We start from the raw sequence: 23884 nt of genomic DNA on the forward strand, positions 1-23884 counted from the left end.
AGGAGGCCGTGGACGCGATCAAGGAGGTGGCCGAACAGGGAATCAGAATTATGGCCAACAGCAGCAGCAACAACAGTCCCAGAATTCACAACAATAACAATAACACGCAGGTGGAAGAGGCCAATTCAGAGGCAGGGGGAGTCAAAGAGGTCGTGAAAATTGGCAAAGGTAGTATAATGATACACGTGGATGCTTTTATTGTGGTAAGCCTGGACATGTGTAGGGACGATTGTTATAAGAAGCAGGTCGACATGCAAAATGGAAAATTGTAGCAAAATAACTATGCATCCTCGAGCAAAAACAATGAGGATAATGAAAGGTTGTTTGTTATGCAGCATGTCGTTTTAATGCCATGTCTGAAAATGTTGAAGCAGCACATAAAGATGATGTATGGTACGTTGATTCAGGTGCTTCGAACCACATGACAAGTCATGGGGAGTGGTTCAAGGAGATGAAAACCTTGAAAGACCAGGTTTTGTGGAAACAGGGGATGACACTGCCCATCCAATTGCCCATGTTGGAGATGTGCCATTGTCTATGCAGGATGGCAAAGTGAAGTCCCCTTGTAGATGTACTTCATGTTCCGAACGTAACAAAGAATCTCGTTTCAGTTGGCCAGATGATTGAGCAGGGTTTGCAGGTTCGGTTTAACCCTGATGGTTGTTATGTTGAAGACTTTAAAGACAAGTGTAGGTTGGTTGTAAAAGGCAACAGAGTGGGCAGAATGTTTACATTGAATGTAAACATGCCTGAAGTGAGTGTTGCGATGTTTGCAAATGGTTCAGGAATTGTTGCAGACACAGTCATTTGGCATAAAAGAATTGGACATGTGAATGTGCAGAGAATGAAGTCTATGGAGACTAAAGGAATTGTGATAGGGCTGCCAAAGTTTAAAGTTGAAGGTATGTAGAGAATATGTGAAGCATGCCAATTTGAAAAGCAAACAAAGCATGTATTTCCACGTAACATAAATGTGAGCAGAAATGCAGTAGATGTTGTGCATTTTACATGTAGACACATTTTTAGCCATAGAAACAAAGTACTTGAAGCATGTAAAAACCTCTGACTTTGCTTTCTAGCAGGGATACACCTAGGTGTGCCCAAGTAGTCATTAATAAAAGTCACAAAGTAGAGATATCCTTTGGTCGATGGTGTCCTCATTAGACCACATACATCACTATGTATAAGCTGTATTTTGGAGAGCCCTTACGGATCCATATTTTGGGAATGATGCACGTTGCATCTTGCTCAAAATATAGCCCTCATATACATGTATGACAAGGGCCTCAAGCTTTGGCAACTTTGACACCATCTCTTGATTTTTAAGGTGCAACAAATTGACAAAATTCAAGTGACCAAAGTGAGCATGCCATAGATTTGCATCACTCATAGCATGTGATGGCAGTAACTGTGAAGAAGAGTTATGTGCTAATCTCTCATATATGTTCAACCCGTAAAGCCCATGTTTTAGAGTATCAGATACCACAGTAATGTCTCCATCATTCATAGCATGTGATGGCAGTAACTGTGAACAAGCATTATGTGCCAATCTCTCATATATGTCCGACCCATAAAGCCCATATCTTAGAGTACTAGGTACCACAGTAATGTCTCCATCACTCCGGTCATGAAATGTACAACTACTAACATTAACAAATCTAACCACTAGGCTTGCGCTAACAATGGCAAACTGACAAAACAAGTTCATTTTAATGTTTGGAATAAACAAGACTTTTGAGAGAGTGATTATCCCACTATTTGCAACAAAAGTGAGAACGACCTTACCAACTCCTTTCATTAGATATGAGGGGTTGTTTACATATCTGACTATGCCCCCTTGAGGAGAAAACTCAAGGTAGGAAAACAAATCACACTAAGAAGTAATGTGCTTGATGGCACCACTATCAAAATACCATACATACTCATCTGTGTTTAGTGGCATGCATACATCATGGATAGAAGGGGCATAACTTTAGTGCACAATGAATGCCCAATCATCATGTGCATAGTTTGCTGACTTCTTCTTTTCAACACTTGGTGGTGATGCAGTAGCCCATAGCCATGCCTGACTCTTTCTTCTTCTTCTTCTCCTTCTCTAGTCTTTTTTTGCATTCATTGATATAATGGCCCGGCTTTCAATAATAGTTGCATTTATCTTTCTTCTTAGGCTTACCAGCACCCTTCTACACATCCTTTCCAAAAGACCGGACTGATTCTACCTTTGGCTTAGCCACCCTGAGAAAAGGCTTTGCCTTAATCTTTTTGATTGGTAATGCATGATCTCCCACATGCACATTAGTTTGGTTTTGCCGAGAGTGCTCTTCTTGTAAGAGTTCTGCAACCAACTCATCAATGTAAGGGCAGTGGGGTTACCCATGTAAAACCCTCGTATGAATCTGGCAAAGGTGTGAGATCAATAGACACTAGTGCATTGTTCACTCATTAATACATGATGCATGCTACTCCCTAAGATCTTTAATCCTTGTGAGGATCTCATCCATTAAATCTCCCTCATTCTTATGCTCAGACTCTAAATTGCTTATGCAATTAGAGTCTGGGTGACCTAATTGCTTATGGAACTATGCCACTTGTACCTCATTATTGCACACCTGGTAAAGCACATCAGGCATATCCCAAGTTTGCATGATAGTTTTACATGAACGAATATGAGGAATAATGCTCATTTTCACACACACAAAAGTGCCACCAATGCGTGTGCTTGTGCATCCTTGCCATCCCACTTGGCTTATTTCAATGTGGGATGTGCAGAGGAAAAAGACATAGTTGCATCTAAAGTAGTGTCACCATGCAGACTACCTTTACTATCTTGTATTGGCAAGATAAGGCATGCCTCAATGTCAATGAGGACATTTTGTTGTGCATCCTTGCCATCCCACTTGGCTTATTTCAATGTGGGATGTGCAGAGGAAAAAGACATAGTTGCATCTAAAGTAGTGTCACCATGCAGACTACCTTTACTATCTTGTATTGGCAAGATAAGGCATGCCTCAATGTCAATGAGGACATTTTGAATCCCTTTGGCAAGATAAGGCATGCCTCAATGTCAATGAGGACATTTTGAATCCCTTTGGCAACCACTAGTTGGTGGTCCCATCAAGCTTATCCTCAATGGCATCCCAAATACATCAATGCATGCCATTTTAACCTGAAAATAACTAATTTCTGGCACAAAAAGTAAATATCCCAACTACCTATAGTAGTACTATTAATGCCCACTGAATGGAACCGAGATGGTAGCCAAGAAACCTATGATATATATATATATATATATATATATATATATATATAGATATAGATATAAATGGCAAGAGTGTGGAAATGTTACTTAGCACGAATGCAAAAATCGATGATAATGTTGATGATGCTATTGAACCTTGGTTGAAGATGTGATGTTAAAGATGATGACCCTATCTACACACCAAACGTTGATACAGTAAAGAAACCCTAAAATTAAAGAAAGATAGTTTGAACTGACACTCCCTCGAGATGTCTGTGGAAATCTTACAATATACAAACGAGCCTTGAAACCACTCGAAACATGTAAAAACTTAGTTAACATAGTTAGTAGAATATTCCACGTCACGTAAGAGAGCAGTTCAAGGAGAAGATGACAAGGGGGTGAGAGCCAAGAGAACTTGCTCTGATGCCAATTGTTAGAGTGGAGATCAAGGTATCAACACACACATGGATGCAGTAAAAGTAAGGAGAAATTTATAGAAGCATAACACTGAAAGTAGATTGATGAGAATTAGTGAAGTACAAATGAAGTGACGTCATAAGGTCACTTTCACACTCATAAGTGTGTACATATGTTCAAGGGAAAAAACCTCCTAAAGAGGGAAAAAGTGCCATCCTAAGGTCACTTAGACACTCATAAAAGTGTGTACATACGCTCAAAGGAAGCAAGCTCGTAAAGAGAAAAAAAGTGCCTCGACCCATTTTTAGCCTACATCCACACATCACTACCATATAAATGGCTACAGCTTCACACCATCTAAAGTAAGCTCAAAAGTGCATGTTCCAGGCTTAGTTGAAATCTTGTAAAGGCCTATTGATTAGAGCTTTAACTTTCTTGGATGTGGACCTATCTATAAATAAACAGGAGTATTAGATCACCTACATCAAAAAATTTAAATTTGAGTTTCTATCTACACAATTTTTTTGTCTTTTTTGCATTGTATGATGTCTCGTGACTTTTTAATCTCTGTTCATCTACTATTCATCTAGTGCAAGCATAAATCCATCTACCAATATGATTGATGGACTCATTAGGGGGATGAGTGTTTTTTACACACCAATTTTGAGACTGGGCACCACAAATTTTATTGGCACCATAACTTCCAATCCATACACCAGCAAGAAAGGTGTCATTCATGTGGCCACCTTGTGTCTTGTTCTCAGAAATCCATAAGGCAAAATATAACTTTGTATGTTGTTCTTAGAAAGCCAGAAGGAAAAATATAATTTCTAATCCCAATCTACGCAGTTTTTATTTATAATTTTATGAATCCTCCCGGATTACATCATTGATGAAATGTATGCCCCTCATCATCACTGACACTGCTTCCACTACGCATTCCAACCTTGTGATGATACCTTTATACAAAAATTTAGCCACCACTAATATGCAATGAATTTTCACTTAGGGCTTTAGCTTCAACCCATTTAGTAATCTTTGGCAATACTAAAATATGGCCGTTATCTATCTTCTTGGCTAAAGGCTTGAATGGTCTCCTGACAAAGTCTAATCTCCATTTGTGAAATGGTTTGAGAGGGAGGATAGTATTGTGTGGCATTCTATCTTTAGCAAATAGTTGGCCTAAGGACTGAAAAATATCACTCCTTAACACTGCTTAGTGTGCTTCCATGCATCCTTGAGACTCCTTATTCTCCCTAGAGCCATGCGGGCTTGATTGTACTACCTATTGAAACAGTCAAGGAAGAAGCACATCTCATGTCTCAGCTACCTCATCATCAAGCAGCAATATTCATTTTTACCCTTTTTCCCATTGAATTTGGGGTACTTTATGGCACGGTTCTACTAGTCCAGCATGTTTTATGGTGAAGGAGGTAGTGTGGCAGATGGTGGGAATGGCGTAAGTGGAGGAGGAGGTGGAGCTTGTTGTTGGTGTTTGCAAATGGTGCGCCAAAATAAGGTTGGTTACCAAGAAGTTCCATGCTGCAACCTCAGTTGTGCTTGTTCCTCCATGAACGTGATTATTGCCATGTCCTTGTCCCTGCCAAAATTTCGAGTGCTTGTTGATTTGCATTCCACCATGTTCGAGCTACTATTATGATCATAGCGCCTTTCATCCCATAGACTCGAGGTTTTCAAGTTCTTCTTTGGCATCTGGGTCAAAATACCTAGGCATTCCACTCAACAAGGATAGAATGACTATAAAGTCATCAAAGTATATGCTATATGGTATTGTGGGAGCAAGAAAGAAACCATAGTAGATGAATGTGCTCTCATGAGCTCCTCTGAGTAAGGCCAACAAGATTTCCAAATGTTTTGTTGCCTTGACAACACAATGCTTGTATGAACATAATGCACATGATTATAGCAACATGGCAGTCTTCTATAGGTATTATTCTTTTGTGTTATAAACTACGCAACTTATTGAGAAGATGTTTTATCTATATGAAACCCAAGCAAGAAAGTTCCTTTGAGGTCAACATATGTAAGGAAATGATTCTGATCATATTGTGACAGCCATTCAATGAGCTTTTTGCTTAAGGTTTCATGGAAAGTTGATTTTTTTTTGTTCGTCTGGAACTATGGGCCTCATAGCATTGGCCGACCATAGAAAATTGTTGCACATGTGTGTCTTCCGAGTGCTATAGACGATGGTTGTAGCATTGTCATTGACTTACATGCCAAGACTTTGCCATGCACTAGCCATGTTCCAACTACTATTAACCATAGCCCCTTTCATCTTATAGAGTTTAAAGGCTAATCAAGTTCTTCTTTGGCCTTTGTGTCAAAATACCTAGGTATTCCACTCAACAAGGAGAGAAAGACTATAAAGTCATCAAAGTATATGCTATGCGGTATGTGGGAGCAAGAAAGAAACCATTGATGACTATGCTCTTATGAGTTTATTTGTGTAAGGCCAACATGATCACCAAATGTGTTGTTGTGCTTTGATATCAAGCCCTCGCATGAACATAATGCATATGATTATAATAAAATGCAAGAGAAAAACTTGGAAGAACATTTTTTATACAATGGACATCAACAATTACACGGAAACCCTCAAGACAAGATCATACTAGTTAACAATCCTAACAACTGAGAAATAACACGGAAGAAGCAACCCCCAAGGAGTAACAACCTAGAAGCATCAATCTAGGAGCAACCCAGTCAAAGCTACTTATAACCTGCATGGCAAACAAGATTGTGCCAATGACACCGAGGTAACCCTGTAATAATGTCATTCAGTTACAACAGTGGTGCAGATTGCCACTATATAAGATAATGATTATAGTGGTAAAAAATTGAGACTAATTATTATTTGAAGCAGTGTTTGACCAACTACTTCTGCCAATACCTATTCTTTTAGAAATAAGAAGAAGAAGATAGTGAAATAATTCTACTGCCAATAGTGGCACACAACTGACACTAATATAAGATAATGATTATAGTGGTAAAAAGTGAGACTAAGTATTATTCCAACACCTATCCTTCTAGAAAGAAGAAGAAGAATATGGTGAAATGATTCTACTCTCTGCGAGATAGCTCAAGTACATGTAGTTGAAATGTAGGCAACATAGACCACGTGTGAGTACTTAGATGCCGTCAAAGATGCTCACCAAAATGGGAACTCTTGTGCCTTGCATGAGAGAGAAGAAGGGAGGAATGCAAGGGTCATAGTCAGTTTGCACCCTTAGCCGTTCAAGATTGAATAGTCCTCTCTTGTAGAGAAGCAACCTCGCCTCTGTTGGTGTGACAATAATGGAGCATTGCACTTGGGTAGGGAGTAAGGAGGAAGAGAGCTATAGAGAGCTCTATCCCTACCTCAATGCCAATTATGAGTGCAAGAATGGAGGAGAGATGGAGATGGAGAAGGAGGGAGAGAAGAGGGAGCAAGAAATCTTCACTTAATATACTCAAACACAATCCACTAGCAAGCAAGCAAGCATCAATGAGAAAGCAAATAAGCAAACTAGTCTCACCAAGACTAAAACTCAATTGTGGTAATGGGATTATATATATTCTCATTAGTCAAAAATAACATCAATACAAGCCTCATATTTACAATGCTTGACCGCCCAAGAAATGTCCAAGGACCCAAAAACTACGATCAGCTAGTTTTCTAGGCTATGCATAAGCTACCAGTGTTACACATATCATAAGCTCGTCAATATGGATTGATTGCCATTACACAAGTTGTAAGCTCGGTGATATCCCAAAATCATTAGATTAAGTGCATTGTGCAGCTACATACAAAAAAGGTGATGCATGCCACGTATTTGGAGTATTATTAACCAGTGTAGTTAACACATACTCACACATACACGATTATTTTTGTCATTTCACATGATCATTATTATGTTTATAGCTTGTTTCATTTTTCGTTTCTCATGATATGGTTAGTTCATGGAACTATTGTAACAATTCTTGGTCCTATAGCTTTTAGGTCTTTTGAAGATGTCAGTATTACTTTCTTTCTTTTCTTTTATAAACAAAGGATGCACGCGTCACCTTGTTAGCAAATTGTTTATGTTTTCAACTCTCTACATACTAAAGAGATCTATAAAATGACCTTCAACTCCTCTAAAAACAAAAACAAAAGTTTACTCCATTTCTTTCATAGAATAGTCCAAGATATTTAAGCTTTTTGTACCCTTGTAGAAATTGCAAGCACCGCACATAACAAAAATATTAGGACTTCATGTAGAAATAAAATTTTACAAAACAATCAACATTTTTTTAAATAAAGAAAAGTTTGAACACTTCATGGCATCGTAATCATCCTTCTAACATCTATGGCAAGCTCACATCACAAGGAGATGTTATGAATACGTTGTGCTCTGTTATGGAGAAGGATAGTACCATTGTATGACCACATATTGTCATCACATAGCATCACATGAATATTTTAGCTAATGTAGCTAGCTTTGCATAATTTTTCTCTTCCATGGTTCAATATTCAACATGGATACATTGTACTGCCTTATTGGTCTCATAGACCTCTGGGTCTTTTGAAGACGTTAATCTCTCTCTCTCTGTCTCTCTCTCTCACCCAAGTGTGGTAGATTGGTTAGCTCATTTCCCTCTTGAATCAAAGGTCTTGAGTTCAAATCTTGTCAGATAGATCAATTTGGTCTCTTGGGATAGTTTCCTACGACATTAAAAAGTTCTCTTCTTCTTTTCTCTCTCTCAAAAAGATGACTCTTGGCAGCTTCGCATTCCCAAATTCGTGTTCCAATCAACCAACTTCCCATACAAACAAGCCTCTAAAAAAACCACTTTCTAACATCAGCATAGAAGGGATATAATATGAATTCTCAAATGCCTAGTGGTTCACACCAGATGAACAAGTTCATTGAGTATAATGACTTGAGGTGCACGCCCCTTTCCTACATGAGATTCGTAGACATAGAGAGAGATGATTACCTTTACACAAAATCAAGTTATTTGTTGACGTCTCATTAATTCTCATTTCTTTTCATCTTTTTAATAGTCATCTCCCACTACAATACTTCTACAGCATTCTCTATCTTGCAAAACAAATATACCATACAATACTTCAACAGCATTCTCTCTCTTGCAAAACAAATATACCATCAAAGCTTGAACTTTTAATTGATCCAAAGATGAAGCAAGAGTGACTACATTAATTACTCGTGCCCTAGGTTTCTTTTTAAATTTGTAGTACTAATTCAGCAAAGCTTTAAAAAGATAGCATCTCCTTCACTAATTAATCAATTTTCATTTCTCACACTTTGGCCCCCTATTCCCAAAGGTCCTTTTTTGGCCTCTTGTGGGTGATGCTACATCATCATCTCTCTCACGCACATACGCACTATGTGAAAATTTGTGGTCAGAAATCTAGCAATTTTTTTATTGGTTCAACGCTTGTGTTTCATTCCAATTCTCCTAAAACCACTTTTATATAAAACTTTTAATATCACTTGACTTGGACCTTTGAAAAACTCGAAATAAAGGGAAAAAAACATGAAACACAAAGCACCCTGCAACCGGTTGCAAATGTGAATTTAGGAAAAACTCGTTACTGCAAATACCGTCGTTGAAGATTACAAGCATGCGGAGTAAGGGGATGTTCATGTAAAAAACAGGATAGAGAGTGGTAGGAAGCCCACCTCCCACATGCATCATGCACTGGTTAGAATCATGATATCGCCATCTCCAAGGAGCAACATTAAGTAAAGAGTTGAGAACTACTCCCATCCATTTCTTTAAAAAAATTGATTTTTTGTATGTATTTCCATTTGGGTGTGAAAAGTCATTGAACATTAGATGATGACATGCTACAGGGTAGCATATCATCAAACCCATCTTCCCAAATTGAAGTCTCATTCAATCCTCCTCTGTTTTGCAGCCTCGCGATACCTGCCTCGTATCTCCTCCCGTCGCCTCTTCTTGCTTGCTTCCTCTTCTTTGGCTTTCTTCATCTCATAAACCTTCCTCCTTTTGTCATGCTGCTCTTTACGCTTTTTCACCTGCATAGTGACACAACATCTCCCACCTTAACACACCAGCAAAATACTACAGAAAATTTGAAAGAAAAGCATGAGCCACACCTTCTCATTCCGAATGGTGTTAAGCTTTTGAACAAGAGTGTAAACACAAACACACGTGTAAACACAAACACACACACACACACACACACACACATGCATGCATGTTATACCTTCTCATTCCGAATAGTGTTAAGCTGTTGAACAAGAGTGTACTTTGTGTTCGTGAGGCTCCAAACCCCCCGCAACAAGAGTGTACTTTGTGTTCGTGAGGCTCCAAACCCCCCGCAACACACACACACACACACACACACACACACATGCATGCATGTTGTACCTTCTCATTCCGAATAGTGTTAAGCTGTTGAACAAGAGTGTGAACTTTGCGTTCATGAGGCTCCAAAACCACTGCTCGACGAGCTTCGAGCGTTGGTTGGCTTCTCTTCTTTTGCAGCTTGGGCTTCGAAGCGAACGGGAGTGCAGACTGGAGGGCCTTCGGTATTTTCAACTTATTGAAGTGTCTTGATTGTCTCTCAATCGGCTGTGTAAAAATAAAAACAATAATAAGTAAACTAGCAGGTCTAAAGAGTCGTTTGTCATCCAATGGAAGAGAGAAATTACCTTGTACATGGAGTCTTTGTTGAGAGGAACAGAGAGACCCCTTTCTCGTCTTAGTTCAGCCACAGTTTTCATGCCCCGCCAAACCAATTCATGTGACTGGAGAAGCGTTGTTACAGGGTTGAAGAAACGAGGAATGTCAACCGTGACCCATGCTCGTAAGAAAACAATATCGCTCATCAAAATCTTGTCCTCAAAGGTGCACCTTATGCTTCCTTCCTTGCCTTGCCCAGTCTTTACAGCCTGCACACGAGACAAGAAAACACTGATACTAATATTGGTTAAGAGATCCAACACACACACTTCAACAGGTTGGTAAAGCCTGCTACCGATCACTCTTTGTGTTCCAATCTCCTCATCTAAGGGCCTTTACGAACTAGTCTGCAGATTGCGGACAAGAGGGGATGAGGGCTGTAGACAAGCTCAATTGCCCATCGTTCCTGTCCATGAGCAGGCACCCCGGGCATAAAGGCTTTTATATGGCAATCGCAACTTAACAGGTTGGTAAGGCCTGCTACTGATCCCTGCTTGTGTTCCGATCTCCTCATCTAGGAGTCTTTAACAGGCCGGCTGCCTGTCTGTCCATGAGCAGACACCCCGGCCTTGTTAGATTTTATGACAGCAAAAATGGGCATAAAGGGTCGTATATAACAATCAACAAAGCACAATTCAACAGGTTGGCAAAGCCTGTTACAGATCATATTTGTCTTTCAACCTCCTCATTAAGGGTCTTTATACACACCACAAATTACGGCCAATGTGGGCAGTCTCTGGGCTCGATTGCCCATCCAATACCCACCCGTCATGTTACAACAAGAACGAGCAGGTCATATAAGTAAGGGCACTAAGATCCCAGCCAGCATGCATCAAGGGATAACACCTACAAATTATTTTTATTTTATGTTTTCATGCCAAGCACCATAATAATGCGTACCTTTTTTATTTGGCCCCGAATCCCACTGACAGTTCGAACAGCTGCTCCTTCAAATCGAGCCACTTCAAGGGCAGAAGTGAACATGTCTTTTACGAACGCTGTTTTCTTGAACACTTTATATGGATAACCCACAACCTTCAGCTTCTTGACTATCTGGACAGACTGGTTGAACTCCAATGCAACACCTGTTGCCGTGATCCTGAAGGATTCCTAAGATCAAACAAAACCAACATCAGAACAAAGTCTTCTTTCAAAGGATTTTGAAAGGAGTCTGTCTGAGCTTGCAAGAGCCTTAAAACAATACCTGATTATTTGACAGATTCTGAAAGGCAACAAAACCTGTGTTTGGAGGAGTGAGGGGACCCCAAAAGGTAGCTAGGCAATGCATGTGCTCCGGGGTGTACTTGAGCATCCGATAACGGCCATTACGATCTTCTAATGCATACACCGGCACCGTCTGATATCGTCTCCAGCCTACCGATACAACTATGGGATCGCGGTTTTTGAGTACTTTTCTGTGCCATCTATGCCTCTTCAAGCGCACTTGGACATAGCCAACACCCTCCTCCAATGCACCAATTCCACCCACTAATACCGGATGCCTTGGGTCAAAATACTGCACCATCTCACAAGGTATGCCATGCAGTTCTAATCGTAGATATGTGCCAACTTTGAAGCCCTCCATATCTAGACGCATCTCTTCATCCACGTTTGATAGTTCCACCAGATTTCGTTGCTTTCTAAGCTCAATCTCCTCTTTTAGCTGTAAAAAACCAATAATAAAATTTACATATCAATTCTTCCCCAAAAAACAAAACAAAATTAAGGTGTCTAAAAAATTTTACCTTGTCAAAATAATCTGACTGACCCACTTGATGCAGATGCCTCTTCTTTTGCTTTTTCGTGGTTTCAAGATCCTCATCAACTGGCTCGGTACCATCATATGTGCTTATGGTTAAAGGTTACTTTATTATCTATCTTTAATCACACCCAAAAACCGTTGTTCAAAGATTTAGCTCATAGGCAAGTGGAATCACTTGCCACCAAACCCACAGCACTACTAAGGAAAAAAATTGAAATTCTAGTGCACCCTTAGGCTGGGGTTAGACAGAGGGCGGAATGAACCCCTGTGTCTACATTAACAACTTCTCAATGGTCAAAAGGGGGGCTGACAGAGAAGCCAGTTCACAAGGAGGGCAGCAGCCGGTTGGAGGAGCCAGTTCCCAAGGAGGGTGGAAAGGTCCATGGCATGCCTAGTCATGGAAGCAATTAAGGCTAACAGTTATCCCGCCTGGAGAGGCTGCCTGCCAAACAGACACAGCACCTTTTTCATGCACTGCATGAACCCAGGACCCCACCATAGCCTATCTCAACTTGTTAAAATTAGAGGGAAATGAAAATTTGATTACTGTATTGACTGCTTATATGAACAGGGCTGCCTTGGCACCCAACATCCAGCTGCCCTCTTACCAATAAGGGCACAAACCCTGTCCACCCTCGCCTATCCCCAGCCCAAGGTGCACAGCTTAATCTACATTTAAAATCTTCTGACATCTCATAGAAATCTAATTCATGAGTTTAGCATATAAACACATGTTTTTTGAATGGATATTGGGCATCAAACCTAGCCCTTAATGCAAGCTTCTTTAGCCTCCTTTCTTCTTCTTCATTATTGGGCCCACTTTGCTCATTGCCTTTAGCTGCTTGATTTCCTTCATACTTTTCACCAGTTTCCAAATCCTCAAAATCCCCTGCCATGGAGTCATCGTCATCACTATCCCGATGAGCTTCACCTCGTCGAGCCGCACTTGACCAATCTCCAGTCACAAATCGGTTTCTAATCATTTCCATCATTTTCGGATCCTCCCATACCTTCAGCTCATCAGAAGTCACATGCAGCTTCACACAATCTTCTGCATCAAGATATTCAAAATCCATCTTTTTCTCCTCCTGATCCTGGAGGAAAAATGTTACACATTGAAAAAACATCAAATTTGTCTCGCTTTGCAACCAAATATATGTCTTTCAACATTAGTTACAAATCTATTTTTTTATTTACCTCTGCATGCCGTTTTTTTACTTTGAAAAGCTCACCATCGTCGCTATCAGAATCACTGTCTGCATGTACCCTATCTGTTTTGGAAGAAGGTGCCTGTAGCTGGCCATACACCAGCTGCATTAACGTCATACTTTTCTTCAAACTTGCATGAGCAAATAGATCGTCTTTCCATTTTGTAGCATTTCCTAAACCTAGCAAACCAGATAGGGGAGGGGGAAACCATAAGTCCAATAATTTGGCTCCATGCTGTGTACACACGCGCGCGCACACACACACACACACACACACACATTTTGTACATACATATATAATACAAATACATACATGCACACACACACACACACACACACACACAACACACACACACGCACACACACACACACACACACACACGCACGCACACACAAAAAATGCATATACTTATAAATACAAATATATACACATATACGTTGTGTGTGTGTGTGTGTGTGTGTGTGTGTGTGTGTGTGACACACACAAAACAACACCCACACAAACACACACATATTCACACACACACACACACACACGTGTGTGTGTGTGTGTGTGTGTGTGGCAGTGGTCTCACAAAAAAAGAGTGTGTACATACAAACACGTGCGTCGTGTATGTGAGTGGACACACACACATAAATACAATCTTATACACACACATGCATACATACATAATGAGCACGCGCACACATCCAACCGAATTTAGAATTTCATATACCGTTATGAGCATCCACTATAGTGTCTTCAGCTAAGTTTTGTTCCATCTCTGCCATCCTTTCTATATCTTGCTTTGTAAGCTTCCAAGCATCCCCCTCTGGGTTTTTGGCATCTGAATCATTATGATCATCTTCACCACTGCTTCCAGTATCCATGTCTGCATCTGTGTCACTTCCTTCACTACTACTATTAGATTTATCTTCATCGCCCACACTTCTATCATCATCTTCAATATTTTTTTCCTGTATTCCAATTTCCAAATCAGTTGCCAATCAGAATATCGAGCAAAGTTTATTGTTCTCTCTCTCTCTCTCTCTCTCTCTCTCTCTCTCTCTCTCTCTCTCATCTCAGATTCAGCCGAGGGGCTACACAGACATCTTGATGCACTGCATGTGTTTTGTGAGCAGCGGGCCCTTACTAGCAAGACCAAGGTGATGATTTTCAACACCTCACGTGCAGTGGAGTCCAGACATCACCTAAGTACACAAGAGATTCCTCGGATATAGTCACCTCTTATGTTTATCTAGGGGTTACTTTCACCAGCCCGATTTTAACCATGCGCCCAGCAGCCCAACTTCCAAGCTAGGTGGATGGGGGGATAGGCCTTCTTGAGAAACAGTGCTTTCAGACACTTTCTGGAACCCATTACTAAGGGATGTTTATTTGACACCCTAGTGACTCCGTGGCAGTGATGTATGGGGCCTCCTTTTGGTTGGGGAGGATGATTGGCTGAAGGCTCCAAGTTAAGATGTTTTCCTGCAGGATCTGGAACAATCAACGCCTCATTCCAGCATTCTTGCACAGTTCAAAGCAGCACCATTTGTAGTGGATGCACTTTTTCCAGACGGTGACATACCAAAACCATCTCTGCACCACAGTTTCCAAGCATTTAAGAAAACTTGATGTTTCATACAAACGCCAGAAGTTTTATAAGTGTTTCATACAAAAGAGGAGAGCACTTGGGTGTGGGGGGGTCGGGGGGTGTTGTGGTTTTGTGTGCACAAAAATATCCTATATATGCTACTTGTTTTATGCACAAACCATGGAAGCAATGTAACAAACATCTTTAAGATGGAAAACATTGAATAGCTAAGTTACAGGTAGCCTGTAGGCTGCTGCCTACATAGTGAAGCATGTTGCCCCCTGCTTGCCAATTTATCAAAAACACTGAACTTAACAAGAAACCAGAAGTCTGAGGGAGACTCAGACTCACAGCAAAACTAAATTATAAATCACAAAACACTAATAAAGAAACCAAAAGTCTGAGAAGAAAAAAAAAAGAGTTTTTTAAAACCACGTTTCAAACGTATGAAACATTTCATTTCATACATATTACAGATTGTATGAAACATGTTTCATTGCTACTATGCTCCGCACCTTGGACAAACACAGACTCCTGATTTTTACGTTGAAGTCATCGTGATGGCTGGCAGAGCAGGTACATGATACAGTGCCGCATGGAAGCTATGAAACAAACATCTTTAACATATAAAACATTGAATAGATAAGTTACAAGTAGCCTGCAGTCTGCTTGCTTAGTGCAACTGCTACTGCCTGTTGGAGAACAAGCCTTATTCAAGTACAAGATGCTAAAACTTCTCGTGTGATGCTGATTAGGTGTGAGTAGATTCCTCCATGAATCTCTCCACCTTTTACCCTAAATCAGCTCCTTGATTTATGATGAGATAGATGTTCCTTTGACTTTTCCTTGTGGTTACTTTATATGGTTTAATCTACTTCTCTTTTTACAAGAGTGTGTGCACATGCCTTCATGCTTTTATATCTTCCAGTGCCTCACACAGAGGAAGAAGCGTGCCTATCTAGCCACACTTGAGCGGGAGCGATACCAGTTGTTTTTGGGACTGGACTACAAGGAGGCCTAGAGGCTCTTCCAAGATCATCGCACACCGACTCTGATTACCTCGCTCGACACTTTGCATACCAATACCGCCTCCCTTTAACAAAATTCCTCCTCCTTCCACTTGAGTATGGTTAGAGATGCCATTGACAGGATGCAAAATGGGAGTGCACAAGATCACGATGGGCTGCTTGCTGAGCATTTCTCCCATGCCAGGGATGTGTTGGCTCCACTTTTGGTTCATGTGTTTAACAAGGCAGTATGCCAGGGTTTTCCCGACAGTTGGTCCTCGAATACCATTGTGCCCATTCTGAAGGCAGGTGACCCCATGGACCCCGGCAACTACAGGACTATAATGATTTGTCACATACTGGCCAAGCTTTATGGATCGATCTTGCAGCATGAGCTCAGCAAATGGCTCTAGGAGCAGAGACTCTGAGCGACAGGGTAGGCACTTTTTCGGAGAGGACACTCCACACTGGATCACATTTTCACATTCCGGGGCATCATTGAGGAGGGGAGAGCTCATGGGCATCACATATACTGTTGCATTGTGGATTTCTCCAAGGCTTTTGACACCGTTCCACAGGCCAGATTGATGAGGATACTGCATGATATGGAAGTACCAGCACATATGCTTTGGGGGATCCTCACTTTGTACGAGTCCATCTCTGGTAGAGAACGGGCCCCGGGGGGGCGACTCAAATGTCATACACAGCACTATTGGAGTGAAACAGGGCTGCCCCCTGTCTCCTACTCTCTTTGGGCTATACATTGATGAGATATCCGACTACATAGATAGACATGAAGGACACCATGTTGGATTAGGCTTTCTAATTCGAGGATTAGCTCTAGGTACATAACAAGTCTGCCCTTTGAACTATGGAGACCCGAAAAAATAACGTAGGTTGAACAAAAGGGATCTAAGCAGGTTGATTTCAAAAGTAATCTCTTGGATGATAAAGAGCTGATTTACATTGATAATTAGCTACTCCTAGATTGATTTCTTCATGCCTAATGCTTGATTTCCGGATTTACAAAATTTTTAATGATTCAAGTGGGAAGAAGCAAGGCATGCCTCTTGCACGGTGGTGACCTCCTGCTGCTGCTACCAAACCTTCCCAACTAGTTGCCCCTCTATCCAACCCTACCCAGCCAACTTCCCAGTCTCTCCAAATGTAATTCCACCAGTTGGTGTGGAATGTTTGGTTGAACACAATGCTAATCAATACACTTAAATACACTGAGATTTTATGGACAACAAGCACAATACAAGACGTAATTTGTTGAATTGACAAGAGATGCACAATGAGCCGGAACGACCAGTCCCTCCCTCAAAAAGTGTATATTAATCTTGGGAGAATCAAGTACGTAGTGTCATGGGTATTTCTAACCAAATTTCCATACCAATGCATATGAATACAATATTGCAAACAATATGGTTGTCGGTGAAGATCTCCAACTCACACTACCCTCTCAAGTGCCCATGTTTCCTACCACTTACTCTCTATTGTTCTACCCACACATGGTAGAAACGATCTACAAGAGAGCACGTAGGACAAGAGGACACTACATAGGGTATGTGAACACGGAGTCCAGCTCCTCTCTCCTACTACTTGCTTCCATAATTGAGCATTATAGCTTACCAATTGCAAGTAGAGTTGATCTTAGCGGTAGTCTTTGAGATGGAAGCGTCTAGAGTGCTGAAATCTTCAGTTTGTCGCGATCCTTCGTGACAAAAGTCTTCAAGTGGATGCAGAGCATCTTGGGAAAGATTCCCCTATAGTTCAACTTGAGAAAGGAAGCCTAGAATCACCCTTGGGAGCTTGGGAAACACTCTTAGAAGCTTGGATATGGAGTAGTAGAGGAGTAAGTGCAGAAAATACAGCCATAAGGCCACATAAGAGAGGCACTGAAACCGATCCCGTCAAGTGGGAAAGACTCCGCTGGACACCCACACGCTTAATAGCACAACTTTAAACCACAAATATGAAATGGACAACTTTAAAACAACTTGAATTTTAAATGAACAGAAATGGAAAGATGGACACCAGCACTGGGGCCGGAACGGGCCGACCCCCCCCTCAATATATGATATATTTATTGGGAGTATTTAAAGAATACAATGCTCCATGGGTTCTGAGAACCAGATAATGTCCATGTACATATGAAAACAGTACCAAACAAGTAGGCTCGGATTTCGATGATGAATACTCGAAGCAGTACGACCACTGGTGTGGTCCAATCGCTACGGTCCTGTGCTTTCACTGGACTCCGCGGAGAGCACCACACTGGTGTTCCGAGACCACGCACAGACAGGCGCTCTCGTACTAACGCCTGGCTCTCCCGATCTCAGCACCTTTGGACCGAGGTTCGCCCATATAGCTTGGACAACCCGGCACCGAACGGGTGTAGGCCGAGCGGGACGAATCTTTTATCAGATTTAAACTTATAATACTTTACTCAAATCTGAAAATCACTTACTTGTTGAAGGTTGATAGAGAACCAATACTTATGGCGTTTGTGTAGACTTTGATACCACCCAAGAGATGTAGAGACTTCTTGTAGCCACCAACGGGAAAGAAGTACAACCTTTAACCAAACAGAAGATGGAGCTGCCGCCTTAGGAGAGGTAAAGTCCTCTTGTAGGAACACAGTTACCAACAGGAGCAGCTACGCATGAAGATACAGCCACCTGAGTAGCTGGAGCGTGGCCTGCTGGTGATGGAACAACAACTGGTTGCTGTAATATGCTGCTGGAGATGGCCTACGTCTGCCTGCAAAGAAGCTAGGCGGCACAGCCTGTGGGTAAACAGCCGCCTATAGAAGCAACGTGCAGTCTGCAGAAGAACTCACGCAGAGGAAAAAGGGCAGCGCCTCTTGCTGGATGTTCAGTCGCCTGAAGAGGAGATGGCCTCTCTTGAGAGCATGCGCCTGTTGCAAGTGTAGGAGAGGCTAGTGAAGCGCACAACCACCTGGGAGACAGTATGCGCAGCAGTACAGGGAAAAGATGGCAGACAGCCACCTGCAGATGGAAGACAGCCGGTTCAGTCGCCTGTAGAGGGGCAGCGCAGCTGGCAGAATAGTAGGTGCTGCCGTCTTTGTGCAGGGCAGGCAGTCGCCTCATGGATGAGCAGCCGTACAGCAGCAAGCGTAGCAATCTCCAGCCGCCAGGAAGTTACGAAAGGTGATGAAGCAACGCCAGGAAGAAGCGATCATGTTTACGCTTGATGGAGAGCCATATTAAATAAAATTTAATGTGAAGGTACAACTCAAGATTTCCACGCTTGCATGAAAGGGGACTAGTGGTACCAAATCCCCACGGATCCCCTCGTGATCGATCTTGGTTCGAAACTCGAGTCCTGCAAACAAATGAACAACAAACAACAAAGGGGGTGCAGGCCTGACTCACCTCCCAACCATGACAGCCGTGGGCAAGCCCACAGTCTTGGCTGTCCCCACCGAGCCACGAGCTGAGCTAACTAGGTTGACGTACCGACCAATCTCCTCCTCGCGACGTCCCATACCGCCACGAAGCTGCCCTCGCGGGCCTCGAGACTGCTGCCGGCCTCGGCTGCATAAAGCAGGTGCACGTCTGCACTAGATCCAGGCTCCAAGACCATAGAGCTCTCACAAACTCGCGAGACTCTCTATGTTCCAATAACTAACCTTGGCCACCCTTTTATAGGCTCTTGGCCGGTCATCGGGCGTCCACACTTGGCCGCCCGCCCGTCCATACTTGGGTGCCCGCCCGTTAGTATATCCCTAACTCAGCTCGTCAATCAGCCTGCCTAGTTCCAAGCTTCCCCAAGCCTCGAAACTAGTCTTACATGCGTATAGCACACGGTAGATACCCACTGTGCACATGACATACTCCCCTTCCTCTAAGAGCTCACTCCTGAGCTCACTAAAAAGCCAGGGTAATCTCTCTGAAGAGAAGTCAATGTCTCCCATGTAGCGTCCTCCTCAACACGATCCTTCCACTTGATCTTGTATTCCGTGATAAGCGTATGACGCAATCTTCGTTCACGAAAGCCAAGAATCTTTTCAGGTTCGTGCGGAACAAATGTCATGTCCTGGACATCTATAATTTCTTGAGGAGTAACTAACTGATCTGCTCCACCCAGTACTTCCTTAAGTCTACTGACATGAAATACAGGATGAACTTTCACATGAGAAGGCAAATCCAATTCATATGCAACTGAACCAATCCGTCGTGTAACACGAAATGGTCCACAGTATCTAGGGGATAATTTCGGAGATCTACCTGTCCGTAAAGTCTCGGAATCTTTCGGAACTCGCAAATACACCATCGTTCCTTCAGAGAACTCTCTAGGTGAACGATGTCTATTAGAATAAAACCTGTCTCGGTCTTGAGCACTTCTAATAGATTCCTTTGCAACTTGTAACATTTCCTGCATATCTTGCAAAAAACTACGTGCTGCATCATGCTGAAGTCCTGAGAATCCTACTGTAACAGGTGATCTTGGTTGAAAACCGTACATAAGCGTGAAAGGACTAAACCCTGTACTCGTATGCTTAGTACTGTTGTATGCAAATTCTAACATAGGAAGATAATCCTCCCATGAACTTTGTCTTTTGGATACATATGCTCGAAGCATATCCTCCAAAATCCGATTCACTCTTTCAGTCTGGCCATCAGATTGAGGATGATCAGAGGAACTCAAATTCAAAGTTGTTTCCAACTTCTCGAAAACAAGTTTCCAAAAGTCACTCGTAAACTTAGAGTCCCTATCACTGACTATGTCCTGCGGTAACCCGTACAGTCTAAACAATTGCTCGATAAACTGCCGAGCTAATTGCGTAGCTGTAATAGTCTTCCGGGTCGGTAAAAATCTAGCCATCTTTGTCAAGCGATCTACCACAACCCAAATAGAATCGTGGCCTTGATGTGTTCTTGGCAATCCGGTAATAAAATCCATGTAAATACTTTCCCACTTATTACCTGGGATTTGCAAAGGATGCAACAACCCAGCCTGTCTAAAGCGTTCAGCTTTATTTGCCTGACAAATCTGACACTTGAGAACATAATCTTCTACATACCCTTTCATCTTCGGCCAATAAAAAGTGTGTTTCACTAATGATAGTGTCCTGTGTACCCCAGGGTGTCCAGCAGAAGGGGCGTCGTGACACTCCCTCAGAATCTTGGACCTAATGTCCGAGATCTGTGGTACACAAATTTTGTCATTACGGAATAGTAAACCATTCCGAATCATCCACTGACCTCCTGCAGCCTGAATAGTAGACTGCTCAGTCACCGAGTCTTGGTCAATCAATGAGCTCCCGTCCTGGATCTTCTGCCAAAATGGACCAAAATAACTATCAGTCCTGCAAAGCCCTCTCAATGACTGAAATAAGTCAGTAGAAATCTCGGTGAACGACAAAGTATTCACCTCTCTAATCCGACTAAGCGCATCTGCAATATTATTCATGGACCCTTTCCGATAACGGATCTCAAAATCAAAATCTTGCATTAACTCTGCCCAACGAGCTTTCCTTCCTCTCAAATCATCCGCATCACACACATACTTGATTGACTGATGATCAGTCAATACCACAAACTTGGAGCCATATAAATAATGTCTCCAAACCTTGAGAGCATGAATCACAGCATAAAGCTCCTTCTCAAGGGTTGGCCAACGAGATTGAGTATCGTCTAGCTTTTTACTTTCAAAAGCAACCGGTCTACCATCTTGAAATAAAGCAGCCCCAATAGCATAGTCACTGGCATCAGTTTCAAGAACATAAGGCCGACTAGGATCAGGCAATGCTAAGATAGATGCTTCCTTGACTTTATCTTTCAAAAGTCTGAAGGCCATATCCAAATCGTTATTCCAAGTGATAGGCTGATTGGACTTACGTCCACGACCTTTCAATAAGTCGGTCATCGGTAGTGTGAGCTGAGAGTACTCCCGTACAGATTTCCTAAGAAAAACTACAAAACCGAGAAAAGAACGAAGTTGTTTCACTGTTCGCGGTATAGGCCAGTCCAAAACCTTCTGAACTCGGTCATAGTCAATGCTCAATCCATCTCTAGTGATCTTGTGTCCCAAGTAAATGATGTCGGTCATAAAGAACTCACATTTACTGAATTTAGCATATAGTCGATTCTGTCTTAAAATAGATAAGACAATCGTGAGGTGTCTGACATGATCCTCAAGAGTACGACTATATATCAAAATATCATCCAGGAACACCACCACAAATTTTCCCAAATGTTCACGAAAAAGATCGTTCATCATTTGCTGGAAAGTGGCTGGAGCATTGGTTAACCCAAAAGGTAATACGAGAAACTCGTAATGGCCATACCTAGTCCGAAAGGCAGTTCTTTCGACATGCCTTTCATGAATACGTATCTGGTGATAGCCAGTACGCAAATCTATCTTCGTGAAATATTTCGCTCCTGCTAACCGGTCAATTAGGTCATCTGATCTAGGGAGAGGATAACGGTTCTTAATGGTCAGCTTGTTCAATCTTTTGTAATCTATACACATTCTCCAAGTATTGTCCTTCTTTCTCCAAGGTGATTTACTTGGACGGATCTGGCCCATCCTCAGATAATCTTCGAGTTGTTTAGCCAACTCATCTTCCTCAGCTTGGCTCATCCTATAAGGTGGAATACTCACAGGATGAGCACCAGGGATCAAGTCAATACGATGATCTACTGCCCGCTCAGGTGGTAAACCCGATGGCAGTTCCTTAGGAAATACATCTTGAAACGAATCAAGTATCTTCTGTAATTCTTTGCTTTCAAACACACTTAATTCATTCACATCCAATGAAGGGATGAGAAAAGAAGAAAGTGGAATCAATACACAATGGAAAGCGGTGTACAAAGAAGAATTCATTATATTTCCAAAATCAATTGTATTTACAAGAGGTCCCTGAGAGGGATGGATACAATCACCTAAAATACTATACTTGGTGTCCCTATGCTGAAAAGAAAAAATATGACTAGACCAATCTATCTGGACATCAAGAGTCTTAAACCACTCAATCCCTAATAACAAGTCTACATTTTCCAGATGCATGACATAGCATTCCAGAGTATCTTTGTAGTCCTGAATCTGGATTGGAAGCATCTCGACCTTGCGATCCCAAACTTGTCTGCCCGCAGGTAGACGTACCTCATAGGTATGGTCGCTGAGTGTCGTGTCAAGACTCAATTTCTGCACAAGTTTGTAGTTAACAAAGTTATGCGAACTGCCAGGGTCTAAAAGAATGTGAATTTTATGGCCATTCACTTCTCCATAAACTCGGAGAAGATCATGCATGCCAAATACCTTAGAATTGAACAGACAATCAGAACAAGTACTAGGGCGAGAAAGTACAGTAATTGACGTACCTGTCAAAGACAACTGGTTAGCTGCCTTTGGCTTGGGTCCTGCGTTTGACTTGGTACCCTTTTTCTTTGGGCACTCGTTACGAATGTGTCCTTTTTCTTCGCAGATAAAACAACGTCCTTCCTTCTTGAGCTTCAAAGCCCTAAGGAGTCGTTTCTTCTTCGCTGGTGTCGAACTTGAATTCTTCGAAGGTTGGTCCGAAGACTTGCCTTCAGTCGTGTTAGCCATAGGTGCGGAGAACTTTCTTTTATGCTTGTTCCCCTGCTCGGTAACGGGTTTTGACTTGGAAGAGACCATCGTATCATCATAGATACGAGCTGAATGAATGGCCTCGTCCAATGTTTTACATTTGTTATTTTTAACCTGTAATCGGTACGAGTCGGGTAAACCAGCTACGAAAAACCCCAACAGAGTAGTGGGATCCATCTTTGTAGCCTTCATCTGCAAGTCACGAAATTTCTGGAGGTAGACCTCATAAGTGAGGTGCTGCGAGGTCATGGTCAAAGCTGAAAACCGGGCAACAACATCGTAGTCATCCTCTTTCTTGACGAATTCTTTCTTGAAAATGTCTTCAAATTGTGCCCAAGTCGTTGGCTTTG

The 23884-nt window shown here is 41.9% G+C and overlaps 1 protein-coding gene across 2 annotated transcripts in view; it reads right to left on the minus strand.

Annotated features, from left to right (window-relative positions):
• Positions 1 to 9242: 9242 nt before the first annotated feature.
• The window catches only part of LOC147640824 (P-loop containing nucleoside triphosphate hydrolases superfamily protein), a 78081-nt gene continuing 63439 nt past the window's right edge, over positions 9243 to 23884 (minus strand). Inside the window, exons 9-17 of one of the 2 annotated variants that reach the window (XM_086815861.1) lie at positions 14065 to 14305; positions 13338 to 13528; positions 12887 to 13234; positions 12124 to 12219; positions 11583 to 12041; positions 11279 to 11488; positions 10348 to 10587; positions 10064 to 10267; positions 9243 to 9708 (exon numbers count right to left, since the gene is read on the minus strand). In XM_086815861.1, coding sequence (XP_086671987.1) covers positions 9562 to 9708; positions 10064 to 10267; positions 10348 to 10587; positions 11279 to 11488; positions 11583 to 12041; positions 12124 to 12219; positions 12887 to 13234; positions 13338 to 13528; positions 14065 to 14305 — 2136 coding nt within the window. In that variant the 3' untranslated portion in view covers positions 9243 to 9561. Of the gene's footprint in view, positions 9709 to 9899; positions 10268 to 10347; positions 10588 to 11278; positions 11489 to 11582; positions 12042 to 12123; positions 12220 to 12886; positions 13235 to 13337; positions 13529 to 14064; positions 14306 to 23884 lie in introns of both variants that reach the window. The other variant, XM_086815851.1, reaches the window with a different exon arrangement.

Source organism: Cibotium barometz, chromosome 2, assembly GCF_041138505.1.
Source record: "Cibotium barometz isolate CiBa-2024 chromosome 2, ASM4113850v1, whole genome shotgun sequence".
Lineage (NCBI taxonomy): Eukaryota > Viridiplantae > Streptophyta > Polypodiopsida > Cyatheales > Cibotiaceae > Cibotium > Cibotium barometz.